Here is a 20,883-nt window from a genome sequence, read left to right on the forward strand (position 1 = left end):
TATTAGCTTCTCTCCACTGGCTCCCTGTAAAATTCAGAATAGAATTTAAAATCCTTCTCCTAACATACAAAGCCCTTAATGACAAGGCTCCATCATATCTTAAAGACCTCGTAGAGCCTTATCAGCCTAACAGAGCACTTCGCTGTCAGAGTGCAGGTTTACTTGTGGTTCCTAGAGTCCACAGAAGCAGAATGGGAGGCAGAGCCTTTAGCTATCAAGCTCCTCTCCTATGGAACCAACTCCCAGTCTCAGTTCAGGAGGCGGACACCCTCTCTACCTTTAAGATTAGACTTAAGACGTTCCTTTTTGATAAAGCTTATAGTTAAGGCTGGATCAGGTGACCCTGAGCCTTCCCATAGTTACAGTGGTGTGAAAAAGTGTTTGCCCCCTTACTGATTTCTTATCTTTTTGCATGTTTGTCACACTGTAATGTTTCAGATCGTCAAACAAATTTATATATTAGTCAAAGATAACACAAGTAAACACATCATGCAGTTTTTAAATGAAGGTTTTTATTATTAAGGGAAAACAAAATCCAAAAACCCAATCAAAATGAGCTTTGAAAGCCCACACCACTGACTTTATATAAGTATGGACAGTGTCATCACTTTCTTCTGCTATACAAAGGTGAAGCCAAAATATGAATATGGCGGCTGCCATCTTGGCAGGTGGGGGTGGGGTTGTTGGGTTTTCCCTCTGTAATAATAGTGATAACAGTAAGATCTACACCTTACTCTGTAAAGTGTCCTGAGATGACTTTTGTTGTGATTTGGCGCTATACAAATAAAATTTGAAAGTGTTTGTCATATGCACGGTTAGGAAACATGTTTCCTTTTACAATGAAATTCATACTTTGCAGTCCACATGAATGCCACACAATACAAGTGAAATATAAAGTAGATGAGCAATAACACAAATCTAAACAGGCAGTTATACCTAAGCATAAAGTTATGCTTATGCTTAGTATCAAGACTGAGATTTGGGCATACTGGTTTAAAAAGAACATTGAAGATAATAAAGAAGCATAATACAGGGGAATGAGTTGTGTATGGTACAAGAAACCGTGGAACATGTTCTAATGAGTTATCCCAGCTTCAGGCGAAAGAGGGAGTTATTCAAAAATACAGTTTTAAGTGGTGGAATGAACTTTAGAAGAAGCAGCTTTATTTTATTGTCATTGTAACACTGTGACACGTACAACGAAATTATGTTTGGAGCCGAGGGCCCTGGGCCGCTGCATGCATATGTGCCGCCATCACGGGCAACTTAGTTTACCAGAGGTGTTGGGAAAAAGCCCAGGCCATATAAGTACAGAGTACTTATTAGGTTTTTTAAAAGAGCACAGGGCTAAGCAAGATAATATAATGTGAACCAGTGGTGGGCCATCGGGGCCAGCAAAGCCTTCTCTGCTGGCCTATACTATCAGAAGCACTGACCTACATTTACAAGTAGTGTAGAGGTTTTGGAGTTGTCTTAACTGGGTTTCTTGCTTTAGTAAAAATGGTATTCACCCTCAATACACGAAATGCCTCTCTCTCTGTAATGCCATGCTATGTTATATTGCGTTATGTTATGGTATTGATGGTTTATATAATTGCGACGTGATAGTGGTGGTATTAAGTTGGGTAAGTCCCCACTGGTACCCCAGGTACCAAATGCACGGCCCGCCGCTGATGTGAGCTGAGTGAGGTTATTATCCCTATTTACCTCATTTCAATGAACATTCCTTTGTTGTCTGCATTGCTTACTGACTGTTTATACTGCTTATTCTGCATTGTTTGCACTGTTTGTTGCTGTCAATGTTGCTGTTAATACTGCTTATTTTGTTATATTACACAGCCTTATGCTGGTTTACTGTTTGCACATTGAGAGCCGATGTATCAGAGTCAAATTCCTCGTGTGTCCGTCGCACCTGGCCAATAAAGCTGATTCTGATTCTGTTATAGTAGTAGGTAGGGGCCGTTCTGATCCACACTCCAGTCTAGAAGGTGGCGGTAATGTACCTAAAACTGGTTGCCAACCGCCATTAAACAACAGAAGAAGAAGAAGAAGAAGGCTTAAAAGAGGAAGTGACCATAATCAGCCAAACCAACACAGCGGAGTTTGGAGCTAGTTGTAAGTCGTGAATTCTGTAGAACCTGTTACGTTTAGTGAAAACATTTTTACTGAAAATTAAAGTCGTTAAACTGTAAATATGGCCTGTCAACAAAGGGCCTCGCGTTCATTACGGAAACCGCTCGGTGCCAAACTCCGTAGAAAAAGTCTTTGCGTTAATGTTTTTTTGCCGTTCACTGTTCGTCTAGTTTACCTTTCGTATCTCCATTTTATTGGCGTTTATCCCAGCCTTCCATTTTATTGAAAGAGAATGTTATCAAAATACGGTGTTAAACGTTTTAACAAATGAGCCACATTAATGTCTTCTTGGCGATGTTACATCCAACTGGAACAGGGTGCAGTGGTTGCACTGACATAAACATGTCAGCGTTGTTCACTTAAATTAATTAATCCCACACCTGTACATTACTGGACCATAACATTACATACGGCAGGGCTATGTATTTTAAAATCCCCCTCCATAAATATTAGCCCGCCACTATACTTGCTGGGGGGTTTGTGACTAACGGATGAATCTCCATTTGAAAGAATTAAAAGAACTTTTTACATTTATGCGGTAATGGAAAGTAACTAAGTACATTTACTACATAAGTACAATTTAGAGGAACTTGGATGAGGATTTTCATTTTGTGCCTCATCTCTAACTTTTAGAGGCAATTATTAGGATAAGGATAATCACCTTTATTGGCCAAGTATGTTACACACAAGGAATTTGTTTCCGGTACAGAACCGATGGCAGCCATCTGTGGCGCCACTTCAACCGATGGCTCTAACCATCGGGGGCAACTTGGGGGGTTCAGTGTCTTGGTCAAGGACACTTCTACACGTGGACTGGAGACACCGAGATTGGAACCTTCAACCTTCTGATTGGGAGACGACTGCTCTACCCACCGCACCACTGTCGCCTCTTACATTCTTTACTTCGCCGCATTTAATTTATAAGTTTAGTTACTAGTTATACATTAACATTAAATGAGCCATTCCGCACGAGTATTTTTAGTACTTCAGGTATGTTGTGATGCTTGTAAGTTGTAACAGTACACTGATGTATTGCTACTATTACTTCTTCCACCACTGTGTAAAAGACACATTTGGAAATCAAAATTCAGATCTTGCATTAGGAAGTTTAAACTTTGTATGCAGTGTAACTTTTCAGATTTGGCAATATGTTTATAAAACTGTACGCTCCACCATCATCCCGGTCCCCAAGAAACCCTCCCTCAGTGGAATGAACTACAGACCTGTCCCCCCAATGTCTGTAGTCATGAAGTCCTATGAGAGACTGGTCTTGGCCCACCTGAAGGACATCGTAGACCCCCTACAGTTTGCCTACTAGGCAAACAGGTCAGTGGACGATGCAGCGAACATGGGACTACATTACATCCTGCAATGCCTCGACTCCCCAGAGACCTGTGCACGGGCCCTCTTTGTGGACGTCAGCTTGGCGTTCAACACCATCGTCCCAGACATCCTCCACTCTAAACTGACCCAGCTCACTGTGCCTCCCCCCACCTGTCAGTTGATTACTAGCTTTCTGACAGACAGGAAGCTGTTGAACTTCCTGCTCCAGCTCAGGAAGTTCAACCTGCCCCAGGAGCTGCTGACCCAGTTCTACAGAGGAATCATCCAGTCTGTTCTCTGCTCCATCATTGTCTGGTTTGGCTCAGTGACCTAACAGGACAGGAACAGACTCCAGCGGACAGTCAGGACTGCAGGAAGAACTATTGGTGCCCTCCTTGGAGGACCTGTACACCTCACGGGTCAAGAGGATCACTGCAGACCCCTCACACCCTGGACACAAACGCTCCTCCCCTCTGGATGGCGTTGCAGGTCACTGTACACCAAGACAACCAGGCACATGGACAGTTTCTTCCCCCGGGCCGTTGCTCTGATCAACAGTTAACCCATGAGTGTGTAACAGAACGACAACCCTCATATTTAGGGTTTAATGCACCAACTGTTATACATAACACTGCTGCCAGAATGTGTTTACTTGTATATGTAAATAGATTGTTCTCTTTTCCCATTTTAAAAACATTTTCCCATGCTGACCTACAAGCACACTGAGATCCTCTGTACCGGAGACACATTCCTTGTGTGTTTAACCGTAGTTAACCAATAAAAGTGACTCTGAGCTCTAGGACTATTCCATGCTTTGCCTGTAATAAAGCCTTTGCTAATGTACCCAAAGCTAATACAAACACTACTAAAGGCCATTTTGTCACCATCTCTTATGCTACTCGGGAGGAGACGGTGGTGCGGTGGGTAGAGCAGTCGTCTTCCAGCCAGAAGGTTCGAATCTCGGTCCCGGCAGTCCACGTGTCGAAGTGTCCTTGGGCAAGACACTGAAAGGAAGCCAATACAACCGTTTGCTGAATCCATGTTTGTTCTTTTGCACTCATTGCTGACATCTGTTCTGCTTGCACAGAAGACAGCACAATGATGTACTCTGTGCAATGGAAACACAAATATGTATTGGGGCCTGGCCGCCTGGACAAGTAGTTGACCACCTGGCCTGAGTACGGAGCAGTTCCTGGGACCATTTGGCTTAGTGTCCAAGAATGTAGTTTTATTAAGTAAAAATATGTGGGGTGCATTTTCTTTGCAGACATGTCGGTGCAGTTGTGGTGCCTGTCATTCCGGCAGCCATATGCCGGTCTCATCTTGGACGGGGTGAAGACAGTGGAGAGCCGCTGGAGGCCCCTGCTGGCACCTCTGGAACACCAGACCCTGGCAGTCCACATTGCCCAGCGGGACTGGGAAGGGGAGGAATGGCGGGCGGTGCTGAGTGGCCCACTGGGGATGAACCAGGCCCAGATCCAAGAGCTCCTGGAGTTGGGGGAGCGGTTCGGCCGTGGTGTGGTCGCAGGTGGGAAATGCCAGTTTTCTATGACATTCCTGAAAGCTTATGAGGTGTACCTGAAGGCATCACCTGCGTAACTGAATCTCTTTCAGGATTGGTGGATGTGGACAGAACCTGGCTCTGCCCTGCTTCCTTACAGGGGGAGGAGCTACGGTACATGGAGCAGTCAGCTGTTCTTATTGGTCTGCAACAGAAACACCTGACTCAGTTGTCCAACCCTCGCTGGCTGAAGGAGCCGCTGAGCGCCCGAGGGCGTCGTGACCTCTGGACTGTGGAGATTCCCACAGAGCTATTACCTTGAAGGACAGGTGGGTTTTTCAGCATTGAGGTTGTCACACTCAGACATCTCAGCAAGTGCTCAATGGGTGGTCCTGATATTTATGTTCTCCACAGGATGAAGCCCAGTAGCCTTACTGGTCTTCTGACTTCAGGACAAACGTCAGCCTCATCAGCTGCACAGACTTTGGCAAAGGCCAAAACACCTGCATGTAGGACATTTCTAATTCAGTTTTATTTGTATAGCACCAAATCACAACAAAAATCATCTCAGGACACTTTACAATATAAGTAAGGTCTAAACCTGACTGTGTAGAGGGGAAAACCCAACAGCCCCACCGAGCAGCACTCCTTGACAGTGGGGAGGAAAGGCTCCCTTTAATAGAAGAAACCTCCGACAGTCCCCGGCTCTTCGTGCTGTGACGGCGTTAGGGTGAGTGGATAGAGGAGAGAGAAAAAAGAAAAGCAACAGGACAACTGCAATAACACATTTATCAAGCCTCTACCAACACTGAGCAGCAGGCTTCATAAGCACCATCAGCACCAGGTACTATCACGTTTTACAGATCAACTGTTAAACACACAGTTTGTGGTTTGAGTGACTGATGACAGGACACACGTGGCGACAGGATACGTGGCACCAGGACTAATCAAGCCTTATTATCCTTAAGGCTAATAAGTTAGCCTATTGTGGTGCAGGCTAGCTGCACAGAATGAATCTCATGGCAACTTATGTGGCACAACCTTCATGAAACAGAGTCACGACTAAATTCAGACAGGATACCTGGAAAATCTTGGCTTAATTGGCCATCTAGGTTTTGTGAAACAGCCCTCTAGGTACGTCTGATCGATTTCTGTGGTACAGACACAGATGCAGGTGAGTGTCAACACTGAAGGAGAACAGAGTCGTCCATTCTGCTGGTGGAAAACCTTTATTCACCCAGAAACAAAACCCCATCACCAGTCTGAACATCAACACAAATATATCCCCTCATCAACAAACAGGGGCTGAGCGTGCCCAGCCTGTAGCCCCACCCCATGTCTCCGACTGGCTGGCTGACACTTGAAAGATAAACAATTACAACAAAACGTCTGCAGTTCAACTGCTGCACCACACCACAGGCTGCTATGGAAACGGCTGGCTCCTGTGTTACCATAACAGAAAGCAAACTTCCCACTTTGAGCTGCTCAATAACAGGTTAATTAACAAACACCAAAACCAATGTAACAGGAAATAAATTGGGGCTGACATGTTTGAGGTACTTAGCTGCTGTAAACTCTGGAGCTAACATGCTAACAAGAAAACCTCAGTGACATTTTTATTGGTCTTTCAGCCTTTTCAAGATGTATTGCCACAAAAAAATAAATAAATAAATAAATGAAAAAGCTTGACTAATGGACTAATGTTGGTGCATTAGATGGTGGGAGGGATGTAGTGTGTGGCTGTGTGGTGGGGGGGCGCTGTGGGGATGTAACTAACCACATGTGCAGGGTTGGGTGTGGGACAGTAGACTCGTGGGGTGTGGCCTCCAGTCTGGAGCGACCCCCAGTGGGTGGCATGCGGGAGGCAGTGATAGGATGAGTGATGGGGGAGGTGGACAGGGTGAGAATGAGCAGGGTGAGGAAAAGGGGGAGGAGGGGGAAGGGCAGAGGACAGGTAGGGAGTAGGAGGTGAAGCTTCATACTGCAGGTGCAAGAGCGGGACTGTAGGGAGGGGCATTTGATCCGGGTACATGAGAGTAGAGGAGGGGCCGGAGCTGGCAGAGGCTGGGCTGATGGAGGAGGCACCTTCTATGGAGGGGGCGGGGACTGACGGGGAAAGAGACAAAACGAATCAAACATTTCAATCTTGTGTTCAGATCCCACAGATAAAGGCGTTTCGTCAGTACTGACCACTGCCGGGTCCCTCTGTCTGTCCATCTCCTGCCCTGGTGGATTCTGGGTAGGAGGAGGGGAGCTGATGAGAAGTTCGACCCGTCTCAGGGTAGGACTGAGGAGCAGCTGGGGCAGAAGACCTCAACAGGGTTAGATAATCAACAAACTTTTGCCGTGAAAGTTCCTCAGTCTAACAAAGTTCAGATGAAAATCTAGTTGGCACTACTGATTGACAACAGTGTTGTTAGCCGAGAGCTAATGCATGTGTGTTAGTCAGGATGTCAGTAGGTAAATTCCAGTTGCATTCACCGCATCCATGTTTCCCTCAGTTGCATCTTTTCCTGGTCTTAATCTTGCCCATGGTAAACATCCGGAGAGAGGACTCGAGTAAACATTTTGAGACATGACATCCTTTCCTGCGATCCCTCATCTAATGCATCCAATCCATCCAATCACCAACTGACTTCTGATCTAGGGGAGTGTTGGTCCATCAAGACTTTAGTGAAGGACGCTCATGTTCCTTGCTCATGCCTCTTCGCTGCTCAGACCAGGAATAAGGGTCTTGGGATGTCCTTCAATATGGCGGACTAGAACAACTTTCAGGTCCACCAAGGACTGAGCAAATAAGTGAACAGGAATTTACTCTGTGACATCCTGACTGTAGAGATGCTTGGTCACAGCAGCATCTGGTGGACGCCAAAGGAACTGCAGCCTCTCAGACCACCAATTATATTTCACCAGCAGCCAGTCAGAGGTAGTGCAGGTCTTACTTACCATGCAGGGGTGTGTCCTGGCTCAGGAAAGGGGGGTAGTGCTGGTAGGTGTAGGGGGCCTCGGGTGAAGTGGGGGGGTACGCCTGCTGCTGCTGCTGCCAGCAGCACTGGTGGTACCACTGTGGGTAACACTGACTACACCTGCGGCTCATGTACACCTGAGATTGAAAGGGATGCTCAGCCAAACTAAGAGAAATTAGTGATTCACCTGCTGGCCACTTTATTGGGTACACCTATAGAGGCTAGGGCAACAGCTCAAAGCCAGGTGGTTTACAAAGATCAGCCCTTTCAGTAGTGTTAGTCAGCTCCAGCAAAGGACCCTCAGGACTCTTACCTGAACTCCTAAGTTGAAGTAATACTGGAGGACTCTGCAGTCTGCACACACACACACAGAAACATGAGTACTGACACATCAGGCTGAGTATATAAGCAGGTTAATGCTGGTTGGCCTCTGACCTCGGGGTAAGTCACTGCCGTTAGGGTCATAGGAATAGGGAGGGGGGGCTGCCATGATGCAGACAGGTTCACCCATCTCGTTAACCAACCAGGGGGAGGTGGCTGGGATCGCCATGGCAACTGAAGACAAAACATCACATGACATTTATCTGCCTGCTTTTTGTCCAAACTCCACAGGAACAGAAGCTGCATTTTCACATGAGGTGTCAGAGAATTAAGTTATCAGTGCTCTTCATTTCACACCATATACAGTATGTGGCCTCTTGTGGGGATGTTAAAGCAGAGTTATGAGCTGCAGTTTCTACAGTGAAACCAATTTATGCTGTGAAACAGGTTGAGCTCATCACAGAGAAGGCTCCGTGTTGTGCGAGTAGACTCACCCAATATCAAACTCAATCCATCAGAGTGACTGAACATGGAAGAGCAGTGCATTCATAAAAGGAAAAAAAAAACAAAAAACAACTAGAGACCACATCTGGCAATTATGATTCACCATCTGTGAGATGCACAGTTAATGATGCAGGAACTGGAGGCTGCAGAACCTGCCTGGGAATCATCAGGTTTTTAATAGTTGGTACACTGGAAAAATGAACTGGTATCAAGACCAGGCTCAATGTGTAACCCACGGCGTAATGGTATCCGTGGAAACGCTTCCCGTTCCCATTATGTTGTAATTAGGAGATAGAGATCTGGAGACAGCTACTCATCGTTACTGGTGAAAAGCAGAGTCAGCATTATAAACCTGTGCACACCTGAGCGTGTCTGTGTGTGCGCAGATGGTTGCAGGTGAGCAGCTGTAGGTACACGTGATGACGGAGAGGAGGGTGAAGAGGAAGAAGAGGAGGGTGAAGAGCAGATGACAGCTAATGGCTTCACCACCTGAAACAGACACAGGCGTTACCAGCTGAGTGATGTCAGCACCTGCAGCCAATCAGTGACTGGCTGGCTAGCTGAAGATGCAGCGACAGGATGTTCACCACTGCCCCAAAGAGGTGCAAGGCATTGTGGGATTCCAGGTGATGTAGGACTGAACAGCTGGTATGAGATGAGCAGCTTACAAGAGGAGAAATGATGAGCTGATTAGTGAGTCTACAGAAAATGAAAACGTATTTTTACAAATTGGATTTTTTTTTTTATTGATCAACTGATTAGAGATAACGAGTGGCTTCCTTCCATGCTGCAACTGTATGGCATGTGAGAATTCTTGGACACACACACACACACAAAAGTGGCGGGCCATGCATTTGGTACCTGGGGTACCAGTGGGGACCTACCCAACTTAATACCACCACTGTACGTCGCAATTATAGAAACCATCAATACCATACAAAAACGCAATATAACAAAGCGTGGCATTACAGAGACAGAGGTATTTCGTGTATTGAGGGTGAATACCATTTTTACTAAAGCAAGAAATCCAGTTAAAACAACTCCAAAAGTGCCACGTACATCAGGAGCAGTTCAGAATCAATATCTATCTAATAACATGACAAAAACACACAAAATTTAAATAAAATGCATCATACTCACCAGAAATGCTATTTATAGACAAAATCCATCCTCCTTTCTTTGCGCAGGAAGACTTCAATGACTGACAGAGGTGATCTCTGACTCTGAGTTTCAGTTCCATCAGTAAGTCATTTTCTATTGCCATGGAAGTGGCGAACAAACCCTTAACCGGGCTGAGACAAGCTAGCTAGCTAGCCAGCTTCGGGGTTGGCCGACCTCTCCTCACGATGTCTAGCTTTTCTGGAAAAGTCCACCTTGAAGATGGATTTTTTAAGTGTGTCCGAGACCAAGTCAAGTTCTCCTCCTCCGTCAGCCATCGTGGGCGTAAAAAATTCTAACTCAAATGTATTAATGTGTGCAGATCGCTACAGACGTGTTTTGCTAGTCCAACCTGGCTGTAAGTTTTGCTCTGACCAACCAATCAGAGCACGGAAAAATGCGGACGTAATTGCTAGCTGGCCCTTTGAGACTAATTTGAAATCTGATTGGTTAAAGAAATAGTCCCATTGCTAATACAGTTTAAGTTACATCGGCCAGCACTACTGATTCTGAAGGCCCTGGGCAGATTAGACTGACATGGCAACACATAGAGGCTGAAATCTGATTGGACAAAAAATCTAACATCCACATACACGTACTGGAAGCGGTGCAGCCAAGAGAAATACTACGAAATGAAGGGAACAGACTGTTGGGAATAAATTAATACAATTTCATGGAACAAATATTAGAATTTTGGGTTGTAAATGTAGGTCAGTGCTTCTAATAGTGTTTAGGCCAGCAGAGAAGGCCATGCTGGCCAAGACGGCCCACCACTGACACACACAATATATATTTCCCCACTCGCCCCCCACTTTGGCGCGGTCTTGTATTCCTTCCTTCAAGCTCGGGTCCTCTACCAGAGGCCTGGGAGCTTGAGGGTCCTGCTCAGTATCATAGCTGTTCCTAGGACTGTACTCTTCTGGACAGAGATCTCAGATGTTGTTCCTGGGATCTATTGGAGCCACTCTCCCACTTTGGGGGCCACAGCCCCCAGTGTTCCTATTACCACGGGGACCACTTGTGCCTTCACATTCCACATCTTTTCTAGCTCTTCTTTCAGCCCTTGGTATTTCTCAAGCTTCTCATGTTCCTTCTTCCTGATGTTGCTATCACTTGGGATTGTACCACTACAGCCTTCTTCTCTTTGTCCACCACTACTATGTCCGGTTGGTTCGCCATTACCAGTTTGTATCTTGAAGTCCCACAGGATCTTAGCTTGGTCATTCTCAACCACCTTTGGAGGTGTATCCCATTTTGACTTTGGGACTTCCAGCCTATACTCGGCACAGATGTTTCTGTACACTATGCCAGCCACTTGGTTATGGCGTTCCATGTATGCCCTGCCTGCTAGCATCTTGCACCCCGCTGTTATGTGCTGGATTGTCTCTGGGGCATCTTTGCACAGCCTGCACCTGGGGTCCTGTCTGGTATGGTAGACCCCGGCCTCTATTGATCTTGTACTTGGAGCCTGTTCCTGACGAGGGGTATGATTACTTTTGCAAGGCACCGTGTACATGTATGTACGTGTACACACACACACACACAATATATAGGTAAAATGCACAGACAGCATCTCAGCTGCAGATCAGTGGGCGATATTTGCCTCCTTTCATGCTCATGTGGACTAGGGTATACTGGGAAAACAAGCAGATCCCTTACAACACATTCTGGAGCTCATCACATACAGAAATGATCTGAAGTTACCAGATGTGAGACATTTCAGAGCAGCTGGCTGTTCAGTCTCAACACTGTACCAGATTCAAATTTGTCATGTGTTCGACACACCTAGCCAATAAAGCTGATTCTGATTAATGTGCTTTTGTTGAATGGTATTTTCTTTTTATTACATCTATTCAGTGCTAGGGAGCAACTTACATGTAATTAAACAAAATAAATGTAATTGATCAGTTAGTGACTGAGAAAATGTAATTACAGCAACTAATCAGAGTGCTGATGGTTGCATCTGAATATATTCTTTTAGGTAAAAAGAAAAGAACATCCATTTGTGCTGCTTTGCATCTTTTCACCTTCTGTTGGCATATTTCTGGACAATGTGGCTCAGCAAAGCCACTGGGACAAACTTAAGTGTAATGCCATCGTGGGAAGGACAGCTAGCAAGGAAGCATCTCTGCATTTCATCATACATACATCAAGTTGTGAATGGCTCTTTTGTTCAACTTTGCACAGCCCCTCATCTGCCATTTAAATCGACACATTGCTCTAAGCAACCTGAGCCTGCCATGTGACCAGCTGACAACGCCAAGGTTGGTCATCTTGTCAGACAAGAACACGTTTCAGTGTAACCATGCGCATTATTTAATTGACAGGCGAGAGGGGGGTGTGAAGTCAAACAAAAACCAATTAAGAGCAAGGCTCAAACCTGTGCTGCCAAATGACCAGGGCCCACCCAGGTGTAGAGACGGTGCTCAGGAGCCGTCCTACCCTTGGTGTTGTACTCACATCTGTCCCAGCAGCTTTGCCGACTTGTGTAGAAAAACACCTTCATGCACAGCAACAAGATGCAAAGCTTATGTTATGCATCAGCTTTTAACAGAGAACATACGTAGATGTAACCCCTCTGTAAACACCAACATTGATCAGTAACCAATTACACATTTTCTCAGTAACTGATTACAATTACTGTACATGCATTTGGCAGTTTAATTCCAGCCACTAGTTACTTCAGCACTGTATATGGGACACGTTTTTGGCTAGTCACTCCTGACACAGTTTAAGGCCTGAAGATGAAAACGCAAACATTTAACTGAAAAAATTAGATTAGTCCAAAATGATAATTTATTTTCAGCTCTAATTATTTGATATAAACTGCACAGAGCCGACGATCAGTGAGGGGTAGTGGCCTGTGATCAATATATTGATTGGCATTCCTCTGCTGTGACCTAACCCTAACCTGCTCCATTTTACTGCTCGACAAGGTCACGGTGTGGGCAGAATGATTTAAAGCCAAGGTCATCAAACCAGTGACTCGACTCGCTTCCTTATTCTCTGCTTTTTACCCTAATTTATAGTGGATGGCCTGGAACAGTCATCTGTGTGACAACCACTTCTAATAGCTGGTGGACAACAGTGGAGGTCTACGGCACAGTGCGATAAGCTGGACCAGGGTTTGAACTCACATTATGGTGAGGACACCACATTCACTGGTGCTGCTGGTCTCTGGACGGGGTTGGTGGGGCGTAGCAGACACACTGAATCACAGCCTTCAGCCTTTAATGTTTAAGTTCAGTTAGGAGCTTGGTGATGCAGCTTGTCACTGGGGTCTCCACAAGTATAGAAATACAAACTGTGTACCTGCTGTGTGTAGCTGTAGCTCATGTCTGGTCTTGGTGGAGAGTCAGTGGTGCCTCCTTCCTGCTCCTTTCACAATAAGAGCAAAATGTTTTAAAAGGAGTCGTCAGTTTTCACTCTAACTTCATGACATCACTGATCACATGACAATCACCACACCATGTATTACATCATATTAAATCAGTCGTGACCCTCGAACTTGATATAAATACCAAACACGACATTTCACCGGTCTTCGTCCACAATGCCGGTCAGTCTGACACACCCCCTGAATGTTATTTTAGCCCATCTCAGGATTCTACCTTCTTCACCATCTGAAAGCCCAGACTCTCCACTGCTTGTGTCTCAGAGGACACATAAAAGAGCAGGGCTTCCAGAGTTAATCGCTGTTCGGTATCTTGCTAAAAATGCATAGAAACATCAGTATGTCTGATCAAGTCATTTGCCTGATTTTAAAACAAACACTGATTTGTTCAGCAAACCTTCAACCCCAGAGGTCAGGTGTGTTACCTGGTTGATGGTGGACTCAGCAGCAGTGTAGACACCTGGAGTCTGGTAGCTCTGCTCTGAAACAGTTTAAATTCGAAGTCACTCCCTGTCTTCAGGATGTGATAAGGACCAGCACATCAAGACTCTCCCGTCAGATAAGGTTACTCACCCTGAGGGCTGTAGATGTACTCCTCTGTGTATTCAGCTGGCAAACAGAAACACTGACTCACATCAAAGCTGCACAGATACTGGCACAAAGTTTCAGTATAAAGTACAGTTTAACTGCTTTCAGCAACACACCCACACAGCAACCCTACTTTTCTGTCAAATAAAGATTAATAAAATACTTCCTGCAGGATTTTCCACATTAAAAGTTACCTGAGTCACTAGGCTTTTAGTGTGAAACATCCACAGGAAGTGTTGAGTTCTATTAAGAGCAACTCCACAACAAAAATCACTCAGCTACAGGAATAATGCCAAATAAAGATGGGGTGAACTCTGCAGGTGAGGTGACTATTCTGACAATTTATGATTCTCCAAGTTTTTTCTGTTTGATCCTTTAAAAATTTAGATTTATATTTTGAATTTTTTAAAAATGAAATTACAGTATAAAGTCTTTCACCCTCACCCTGGTCCTCCACGGTGCTTGTGTCCTCCTGGTCCTCCTCCGATGAGCAAACAGGGGTATTTCCTGGTGGAGGTGCAGGAGGGAGAGGCCCTGAAGCTCTCTGAACCCTATAGGAGGGGCCAGAGGGAGGAGGCGGGGCTGCAATGCTGGAGGGTGGAGCCACAGACGGGCCCTGCAGAGAAGTCATAACAGTACATCCCAACTCTGGTAGAGCAAGTCCCTTTCTCAGGCCTAAACTCTCAGCTGTGTACTGTGTGTGTCAGTGTTGTGTAACCGGCTCCGGTGTGAACCCCGCTCAGCTCCTAAACCGCCACAGGTGCACAGATGTAACTGAAATGTGAGCCACGTGCACACAATAACAACCAGGTTATGTGTGCAACGGTCAAATGGTCCAGTTTCCTCCCAAACCACTGGGTTACGATATGTTCCTTCCAGTTTGGCCTGATCAGAAGCTTCTCCATCAATATCCACCACATGTGAAACATCCTGGTCTCTCCACTGACCCCGTCGCTGTCGTCGCTCTCCTCCATGTCTATTGTTACCTGTCTGTGAGGGGCCGACACTAAATGATGACGACAGGCCGTATGTACAAAGGAGGAGACGTTAAAACGACCACATTGATTCTGATCTGACCGTTCTGACGGCACTCACACAGTCAGAGGTTGGAGATGTTCAGACACTTTCAGATTTCTGTGACCCCTGGTTCTCTTACCGGCAGTGGAGGGAAGACACCCTCGTTGGCATCGTCCAGCTGGTAGTAGGTGATGGCCGCATCCAGATCAGCCTGCTCCTCCGCGGCCTCCGAGAAACCAAACTGACACTCCTTACTCAGAGCTGCTGCCAGTTGACGCCGACTACGACTGGACAAATAATCAAATCATTACATTCTCATAAACCAAACTGCACTGCTGCCAAAAGATCCTATCAAAGAGGACACTGTGGCCTACTGACTTGTTGATTCAGAAAAAGTTTTTAGACTGTAGACTACGGCCCAAAAAAAATTTATGGCTTTTAGTAAAAATCCATGGGAACTAAGCACAAAGCATCACAACAACATTCAGCTGTGTTTGAAGCCTTTTACCGTGACCTGAAGGCGTAGTTCTCGTAGTCGTGGTAGTATCGTCTGCCGGGCTGGTAATAAGTCAGCTGTGGACCAATCAGGTGACGGTTCAGGAAACGGGTGGAGCTTCTGACCAGAACCCATGGCACACAGGTAGACGCACACACAAAAACACAGATGTCCTCAGTATCAGTATGTTTTTGGAACCTAGTTCTGACAATTTCTTGCATCACGCGTCACTCAGATGCTCTTGTCATCAGAGTGTCAGTTTCTCCATTGCCAGATTTTCTGTTCTTTGTTTTCTACACCAGAAAACTGACCTTCTTTGTTGGACTGTACCTGAAGCACCAACGCATACCTGTTCTGACACAGTAAAGTACCTGTCTACAGTGCCACCTGTTTGGATGCCAGCGTTCACCATTCTGTTATGGTATCACCTGGTCTAAACAATAAATAGTAGAAGCCTCACCTGGAAGCTCCGTAGCGAGGAGTTCTGGCTGTAGGAGGGTGGGGGTGTGGGGGGGCGTAGGGGTCATAGCCCATGGCTCCAGGTGACAGGGGAGGAGGTGGGCGGGGGTGGCCAGTTGGCTGGAAACGAGGAGGTAGGGTGGGTGGGGAGGGGCTTCCATATGAAGAGGGAGGCAAGAGTAGCTCTGCCCCCTTCACGCCACTGCTACCTCGAGCCTTCCTGAAGTAACGCTGGCGATGGTGCCGTTGACCACGAGGGTCAGAGTCTGAGAAAAAGACAGGAAGCCAGTAATCAGGTAACAGTAACTTCACAGGACGAAGATGGAGGCAGCTGTAACCACGGCGACTACACCGCAGAGACTGAGGCAGCTGTAACCACAAAATGAAAGATAAAAAGGAGGAACACTGGACTAAATAAAAGAATCAAAAGACTGAAAGTTGACAAACTAATGTACACCATCAGAAGATAAAAACTAAATCAGTTCAGGTGGCATAAGCAGCGATTATCACACTTCACTGAACCCGAAGCTTGAGTCACAGCTGCTTCTCCACTGAGAGAAACCTGTTACATTTAGAATTTGTTTCCCAGCATTTAGAACAGATATGAAGAAAACATCTTCAGAGAGCAGCATGAGGAGCAGCAAAGAAACTGGATCTCAGAGAAAACGTACCCACATCTCCTTTTCTAGTGGGAGCAGCAATGTTCCAGGCAGGGACTGGATTCACTGGTTTCAGATCAGTCAGAGGAACCAGGTGTCTGAGAGAGAGAACAGGTTTACATTTAAGATCAGCTAAGTCAGACCAGCTCTCCTGCTCAAAACCTGATCTACACAAACTGAAGCCTTGTTCAGTTACTTTGCCCCTTTGAGGACCACGTTAAGGCCACTGGCTGTTTGAGTGGTCAGACCAGGTCCAGGGTTAAAGTCAGTATCGGGTTTAAAGTTTAGGTTGTGTGTGTTACTTCTCTCCAAGCTCCTCGATGAAGACGGTGACTGCTGATGGGTGCGTTCCTACTTCCTGAATGAAGGCATTGTAGTACTTCCCCTTCGGCTGCAGGCGCACCTGAAAACAGTCATGCATTTTGTTTGAGCTCACTGTAATTGGCCGAACACTGGAACAGGAGACGTGTCCCACAATTCATGGTTAAGATGGGGCTGATTTATTGTCCATCAAGTTGCTGCTTAAAGTGTCCTAGATTTTGTGTTAGATGCATAATTGCACAATGACTCTGCTGCACATGCTGCATACATTCAGTTATATTCTCATATATTTTTATTATATTGCTGCATCTGTTGCTGCTTAAAGTGCCTTAGATTTTGTGTTACTTGTTTATCTACTTTATATTTCATTTGTATTGTGTGGCATTCATGTGGACGGCAAAGTAAGAATTTCATTGTACAGGGAAACACGTTTCCTAACTATGCATATGACAATAAATACTTTGACCTTGAACTCAAAGTACCAGACGGTGTAATACTGCTACAGCAGCTTCTCTCTTTTTCATCAGTCGGTGCTATGTTACTGGACAAGGTCACGTTAGCACTGTATCCCAGCAGCAGTTACTTTAGCATGCCATTAGGCTTCAAGCTCAGTCTGACAGTATCGAGCAGAGTCAGATGTCGCACACACTGGACCAACCTGTTGTTGACAAAACCTCTGGAGCATGGATTTTGAGATGCCGAGCCCCTGGCACTGACATGTAAAGGCCCCCCACCCTCCTGCAAGACCCAAAGAGCGATAGAGAGGTTTGACACTCTGAGTTGCCTTGCACCTATATTTGTTTTCCATCCTTATCATTTCGCATCTTATTTTAATCACATTGCATCTATTTAGTTATGGTTGCTGTGCACCTCTCTGAAACAGATTTTGTGGCTTCCTGGTTGTTTGCTTTTATTTTTAGCCACTTTTTATCCCTGTGTAGTTATTTTCATCCATGTTTTAATCGTTTTTGTCTGCGAGCTTGCTTTGCATGTAGTTGTGCTCATTTTGCATTTCTTTGTGCTGCTTAGCAGCTACGTTTACTCATTTTTTGTTTTATTTGTGGTTGACTGACTTTCCAATAAAAAATGATAACAGTTGCTTCATACAGGCCTGATCCAGAGGCCCCTGATGCCTTGGGCCTCTGTTCTGTAATCAATCTCTGCTCTTGAGGCATCCTCAGGATAATCTTCACAATTTCCCATTTCCTCCACTGGTGGAGAGGAACTGCTAACATTCGGTTTTCTGTGTTTCACTCATTCATAGGTTTTCTGCTGGAGAACTATGTGGCTGCAGGCTGCTCCTGTTTTAAAATAAAAAGTTTTCTGACGGTAACTGGGGTGTACAAACTAAACAAGCTGCAGTGCTTTATGATGTCAGCTGTTTGGACTGAAAGGAGTTGAAGTGTTGGCACTAACAAGGGCTGAGGTGACAAAGTGTAACTGCATGAAGCAAATTCAAGTGCACGTCTGGAGTTGAACCCTGCAGGTAGTTGAACCGTCAGTGTGTTTTATATATTCAAAAGGAGTTAAAGAGCCGAGACCAGCTGGACTGTTCGAATTCAGTCCATCGTCTTCAGTTTCTTCTAATAACAGTCCAGTTTCTTAAAGCGTTCACTGGGCTTCAGCTGCGGGTGCCTGCCTACACCAACTACTGCAGCAGTGACTACATACGTCAGGCATATTTTCTTACCTGACACTTGTCTCCCAGGAAGTACTGCCTCCCTGCAAACACCATGTAGTCCGTCTTCTGCATCTCTGTTCGCCACACACAACAGTCACATTATCAATCAATAAAAAGTGTATTTATATAGCACCTGTCAAACAACATGGACCAAAGTGCTTCACATTCAGTCAATTAAATAAAACCACAGTAAGAAAGAAGAGTAGAAGAATATACAACTGCTACTGATGTCAGTGCTCTACTTGGTAGAAAATGCCAAGTATTTAGCTTTGTTTTATAAAGTGCCTGGCCCATAATGGATTGGATCTCTGGTAGTAAGGTGTTCCACAGTTTGAGAGCAACCCCACTGTTTACACCTCCATCCCAGGACATCCAAGAGAAATTGGTTAGAGCACCTGAGATATCTACAGCGTCTACGAGCAACCAAATAGTATGGCGCTTTACCACCGAGGGCATTAAAACCACAGCAAGAGTTTAAAGTCAACCCTAAACACATCGGAAGCCAATGGAGAGAGTGCACGACAGGGTAATATGATCATAGTAGTGAGGTGAGCAGCAGCATTCTGGGCTAACCGAAGGCAGGAAAGTAGTGACTGGTTTACACCAAACTCTGCGTCAAATTTCACACCCAGGTTTGTTTTCCCTTATGTCTGAGCACAAGAGGCCGAGTTCCCAAATTCAGGTCAGCACCACCTGCAAACTTAGTACCAGAGTTACCTGACATTACTGAGCCATAGTGTGAAACCAGATTACTACAGTAATCAGCTTACACACTGCTGCTGAGGTGGACAATTAAGGTCTCATGTCAGTTACATTTTGTTGCATAAAGGTTTCAAACAAGATCTTGACCAATCAGCTTCAGGTTGTGCAACATCATTCCTTAGAGCTGCTGGCGTCACATTTACACTCGAACCACCTGGCTGCGCTGACTTAGGTGACTTGAATGGTTGTGTATTCACATGTTCTGGGTAGTTTCAAATGCAAACTATGTGCTGGCTCAGTCAGACTTGTTTCAAACTACCATCATAAACCTGTACATTCAGTCTGACTGAATTACATAAAACAAGGACCGTCTGTGTGGCGTGTTACCTTTGCAGGTGTCCTGCCACACATCAAACTCCAGGTTTCTGTAGACCTCTCCGTCCAGAGACTTCATCACTTTGTAAGGCAGCGAGAGTCTGGAGGGCAGCGCAGCGTCTGCAGGAGGCTGAGCAGTGGAGACAAAGCCAGTTAGTGCCACCATCCCACGTTCACTATTTAGCTTCTTAGCCTTCACATCCGACAAGCTGTGGTCATGGCTGCTGGCTCCGACCCTACGCTACACCGAGTGTGCTCAGTGTCCGTGACCTCCCATCACATACTATGTGGCCACGAGGATGCCTACAGCTCTGGTGTAGCTTAAACGTGCAGGGAGAGAGGCTATAGCTGAACGTGAGGTGTAGTTACTCTGGGCAGTCAGCCACCTTCCCAACATCAAAACTCACCTCGTCTTGTACCGCCTTTGCTCTTCTTCATTCTGTCTTTCCACCCGCTCTGGTTTTGTGTTGTAGTGGTTAAAAATAAACAAGGTTCCAGAGGGAATACTGTATGTAATAGAACAGTATGTAGTTCATATATAGATATTATTTGTACTAGTTGTGTAAGGGTGAGCTGAGTGGTTATGGGTTCATTAAGTTCATGTGAGCTGAACAATGAACTTATATAAGTTGGTCAAGATGTTTCCTGTTTTTGAAGTACATCTCAGGGTGTTGTCTCCCGAAACTGGAGACAGGAAGCTAAGTTCAGAAATTGACGTAACAGCATAAGGGAAGCTGCGGATAAAAGAGTGAGGCTGAAGGGTTAGAGAGAGAGAGACAGAGAGAGAATGCTACTGGGACAGTAAAATGTGTGCTTTTTGGGGACCCGGCCGGGGGGAGACTGACAGACTGACTGGCGCTTTTGACAATCTTCTTATTTAATACTTTATCTATCTCATGGCAGGGTCTGTTCTGTTTCCTATCAGATTATCTGTTTCACTACTACTCTGTTCAGAATAGTTGTAATATTAAATGGTCATTTAAATTGGGATGATTTGTCTGAATTAATTTAGTCGGCATCACACTCTACCTACGACAGTGTCTAATCATACAGTGGGTACGGAAAGTATTCAGACCCCCTTAAATTTTTCACTCTTTGTTATATTGCAGCCATATGCTAAAATCATTTAAGTTCATTTTTTTCCTCATTAATGTACACACAGCTCCCCATATTGACAGAAAAACACAGAATTTGACATTTTTGCAGATTTATTAAAAAAGAAAAACTGAAATATCACATGGTCATAAGTATTCAGACCCTTTGCTCAGTATTTAGTAGAAGCACC

General features: G+C 45.3%; 2 protein-coding genes across 3 annotated transcripts in view; one reads left to right on the forward strand and one right to left on the reverse strand.

The window, feature by feature from the left end:
• The first annotated feature begins 2,041 nt into the window (after positions 1–2,041).
• LOC109971830 (uncharacterized protein CXorf40 homolog) lies at positions 2,042–6,323 on the forward strand. The gene is made up of 4 exons (XM_020620324.1): positions 2,042–2,115; positions 4,724–4,984; positions 5,071–5,286; positions 5,372–6,323. The coding sequence occupies exons 2-3, from the start codon at positions 4,726–4,728 to the stop codon at positions 5,277–5,279; spliced, it is 468 nt and encodes a 155-aa protein (XP_020475980.1). The 5' UTR covers positions 2,042–2,115; positions 4,724–4,725; the 3' UTR covers positions 5,280–5,286; positions 5,372–6,323.
• The window catches only part of alg13 (ALG13 UDP-N-acetylglucosaminyltransferase subunit), a 22,368-nt gene continuing 7,652 nt past the window's right edge, over positions 6,168–20,883 (reverse strand). The window contains exons 9-25 of one of the 2 annotated variants that reach the window (XM_020620310.1): positions 19,611–19,728; positions 18,531–18,595; positions 16,822–16,922; positions 16,532–16,617; positions 15,862–16,126; positions 15,414–15,518; positions 15,045–15,192; positions 14,333–14,504; positions 13,874–13,909; positions 13,726–13,781; positions 13,219–13,284; positions 9,111–9,237; positions 8,359–8,478; positions 8,237–8,277; positions 7,904–8,021; positions 7,148–7,255; positions 6,168–7,063 (exon numbers count right to left, since the gene is read on the reverse strand). In XM_020620310.1, coding sequence (XP_020475966.1) covers positions 6,669–7,063; positions 7,148–7,255; positions 7,904–8,021; positions 8,237–8,277; positions 8,359–8,478; positions 9,111–9,237; positions 13,219–13,284; positions 13,726–13,781; positions 13,874–13,909; positions 14,333–14,504; positions 15,045–15,192; positions 15,414–15,518; positions 15,862–16,126; positions 16,532–16,617; positions 16,822–16,922; positions 18,531–18,595; positions 19,611–19,728 — 2,127 coding nt within the window. In that variant the 3' untranslated portion in view covers positions 6,168–6,668. Of the gene's footprint in view, positions 7,064–7,147; positions 7,256–7,903; positions 8,022–8,236; positions 8,278–8,358; positions 8,479–9,110; positions 9,238–13,218; positions 13,285–13,725; positions 13,782–13,873; positions 13,910–14,332; positions 14,505–15,044; positions 15,193–15,413; positions 15,522–15,861; positions 16,127–16,531; positions 16,618–16,821; positions 16,923–18,530; positions 18,596–19,610; positions 19,729–20,883 lie in introns of both variants that reach the window. The other variant, XM_020620309.1, reaches the window with a different exon arrangement.

Source organism: Monopterus albus, unplaced genomic scaffold (genome assembly GCF_001952655.1).
Source record: "Monopterus albus unplaced genomic scaffold, M_albus_1.0 scaffold235.1, whole genome shotgun sequence".
NCBI lineage: Eukaryota > Metazoa > Chordata > Actinopteri > Synbranchiformes > Synbranchidae > Monopterus > Monopterus albus.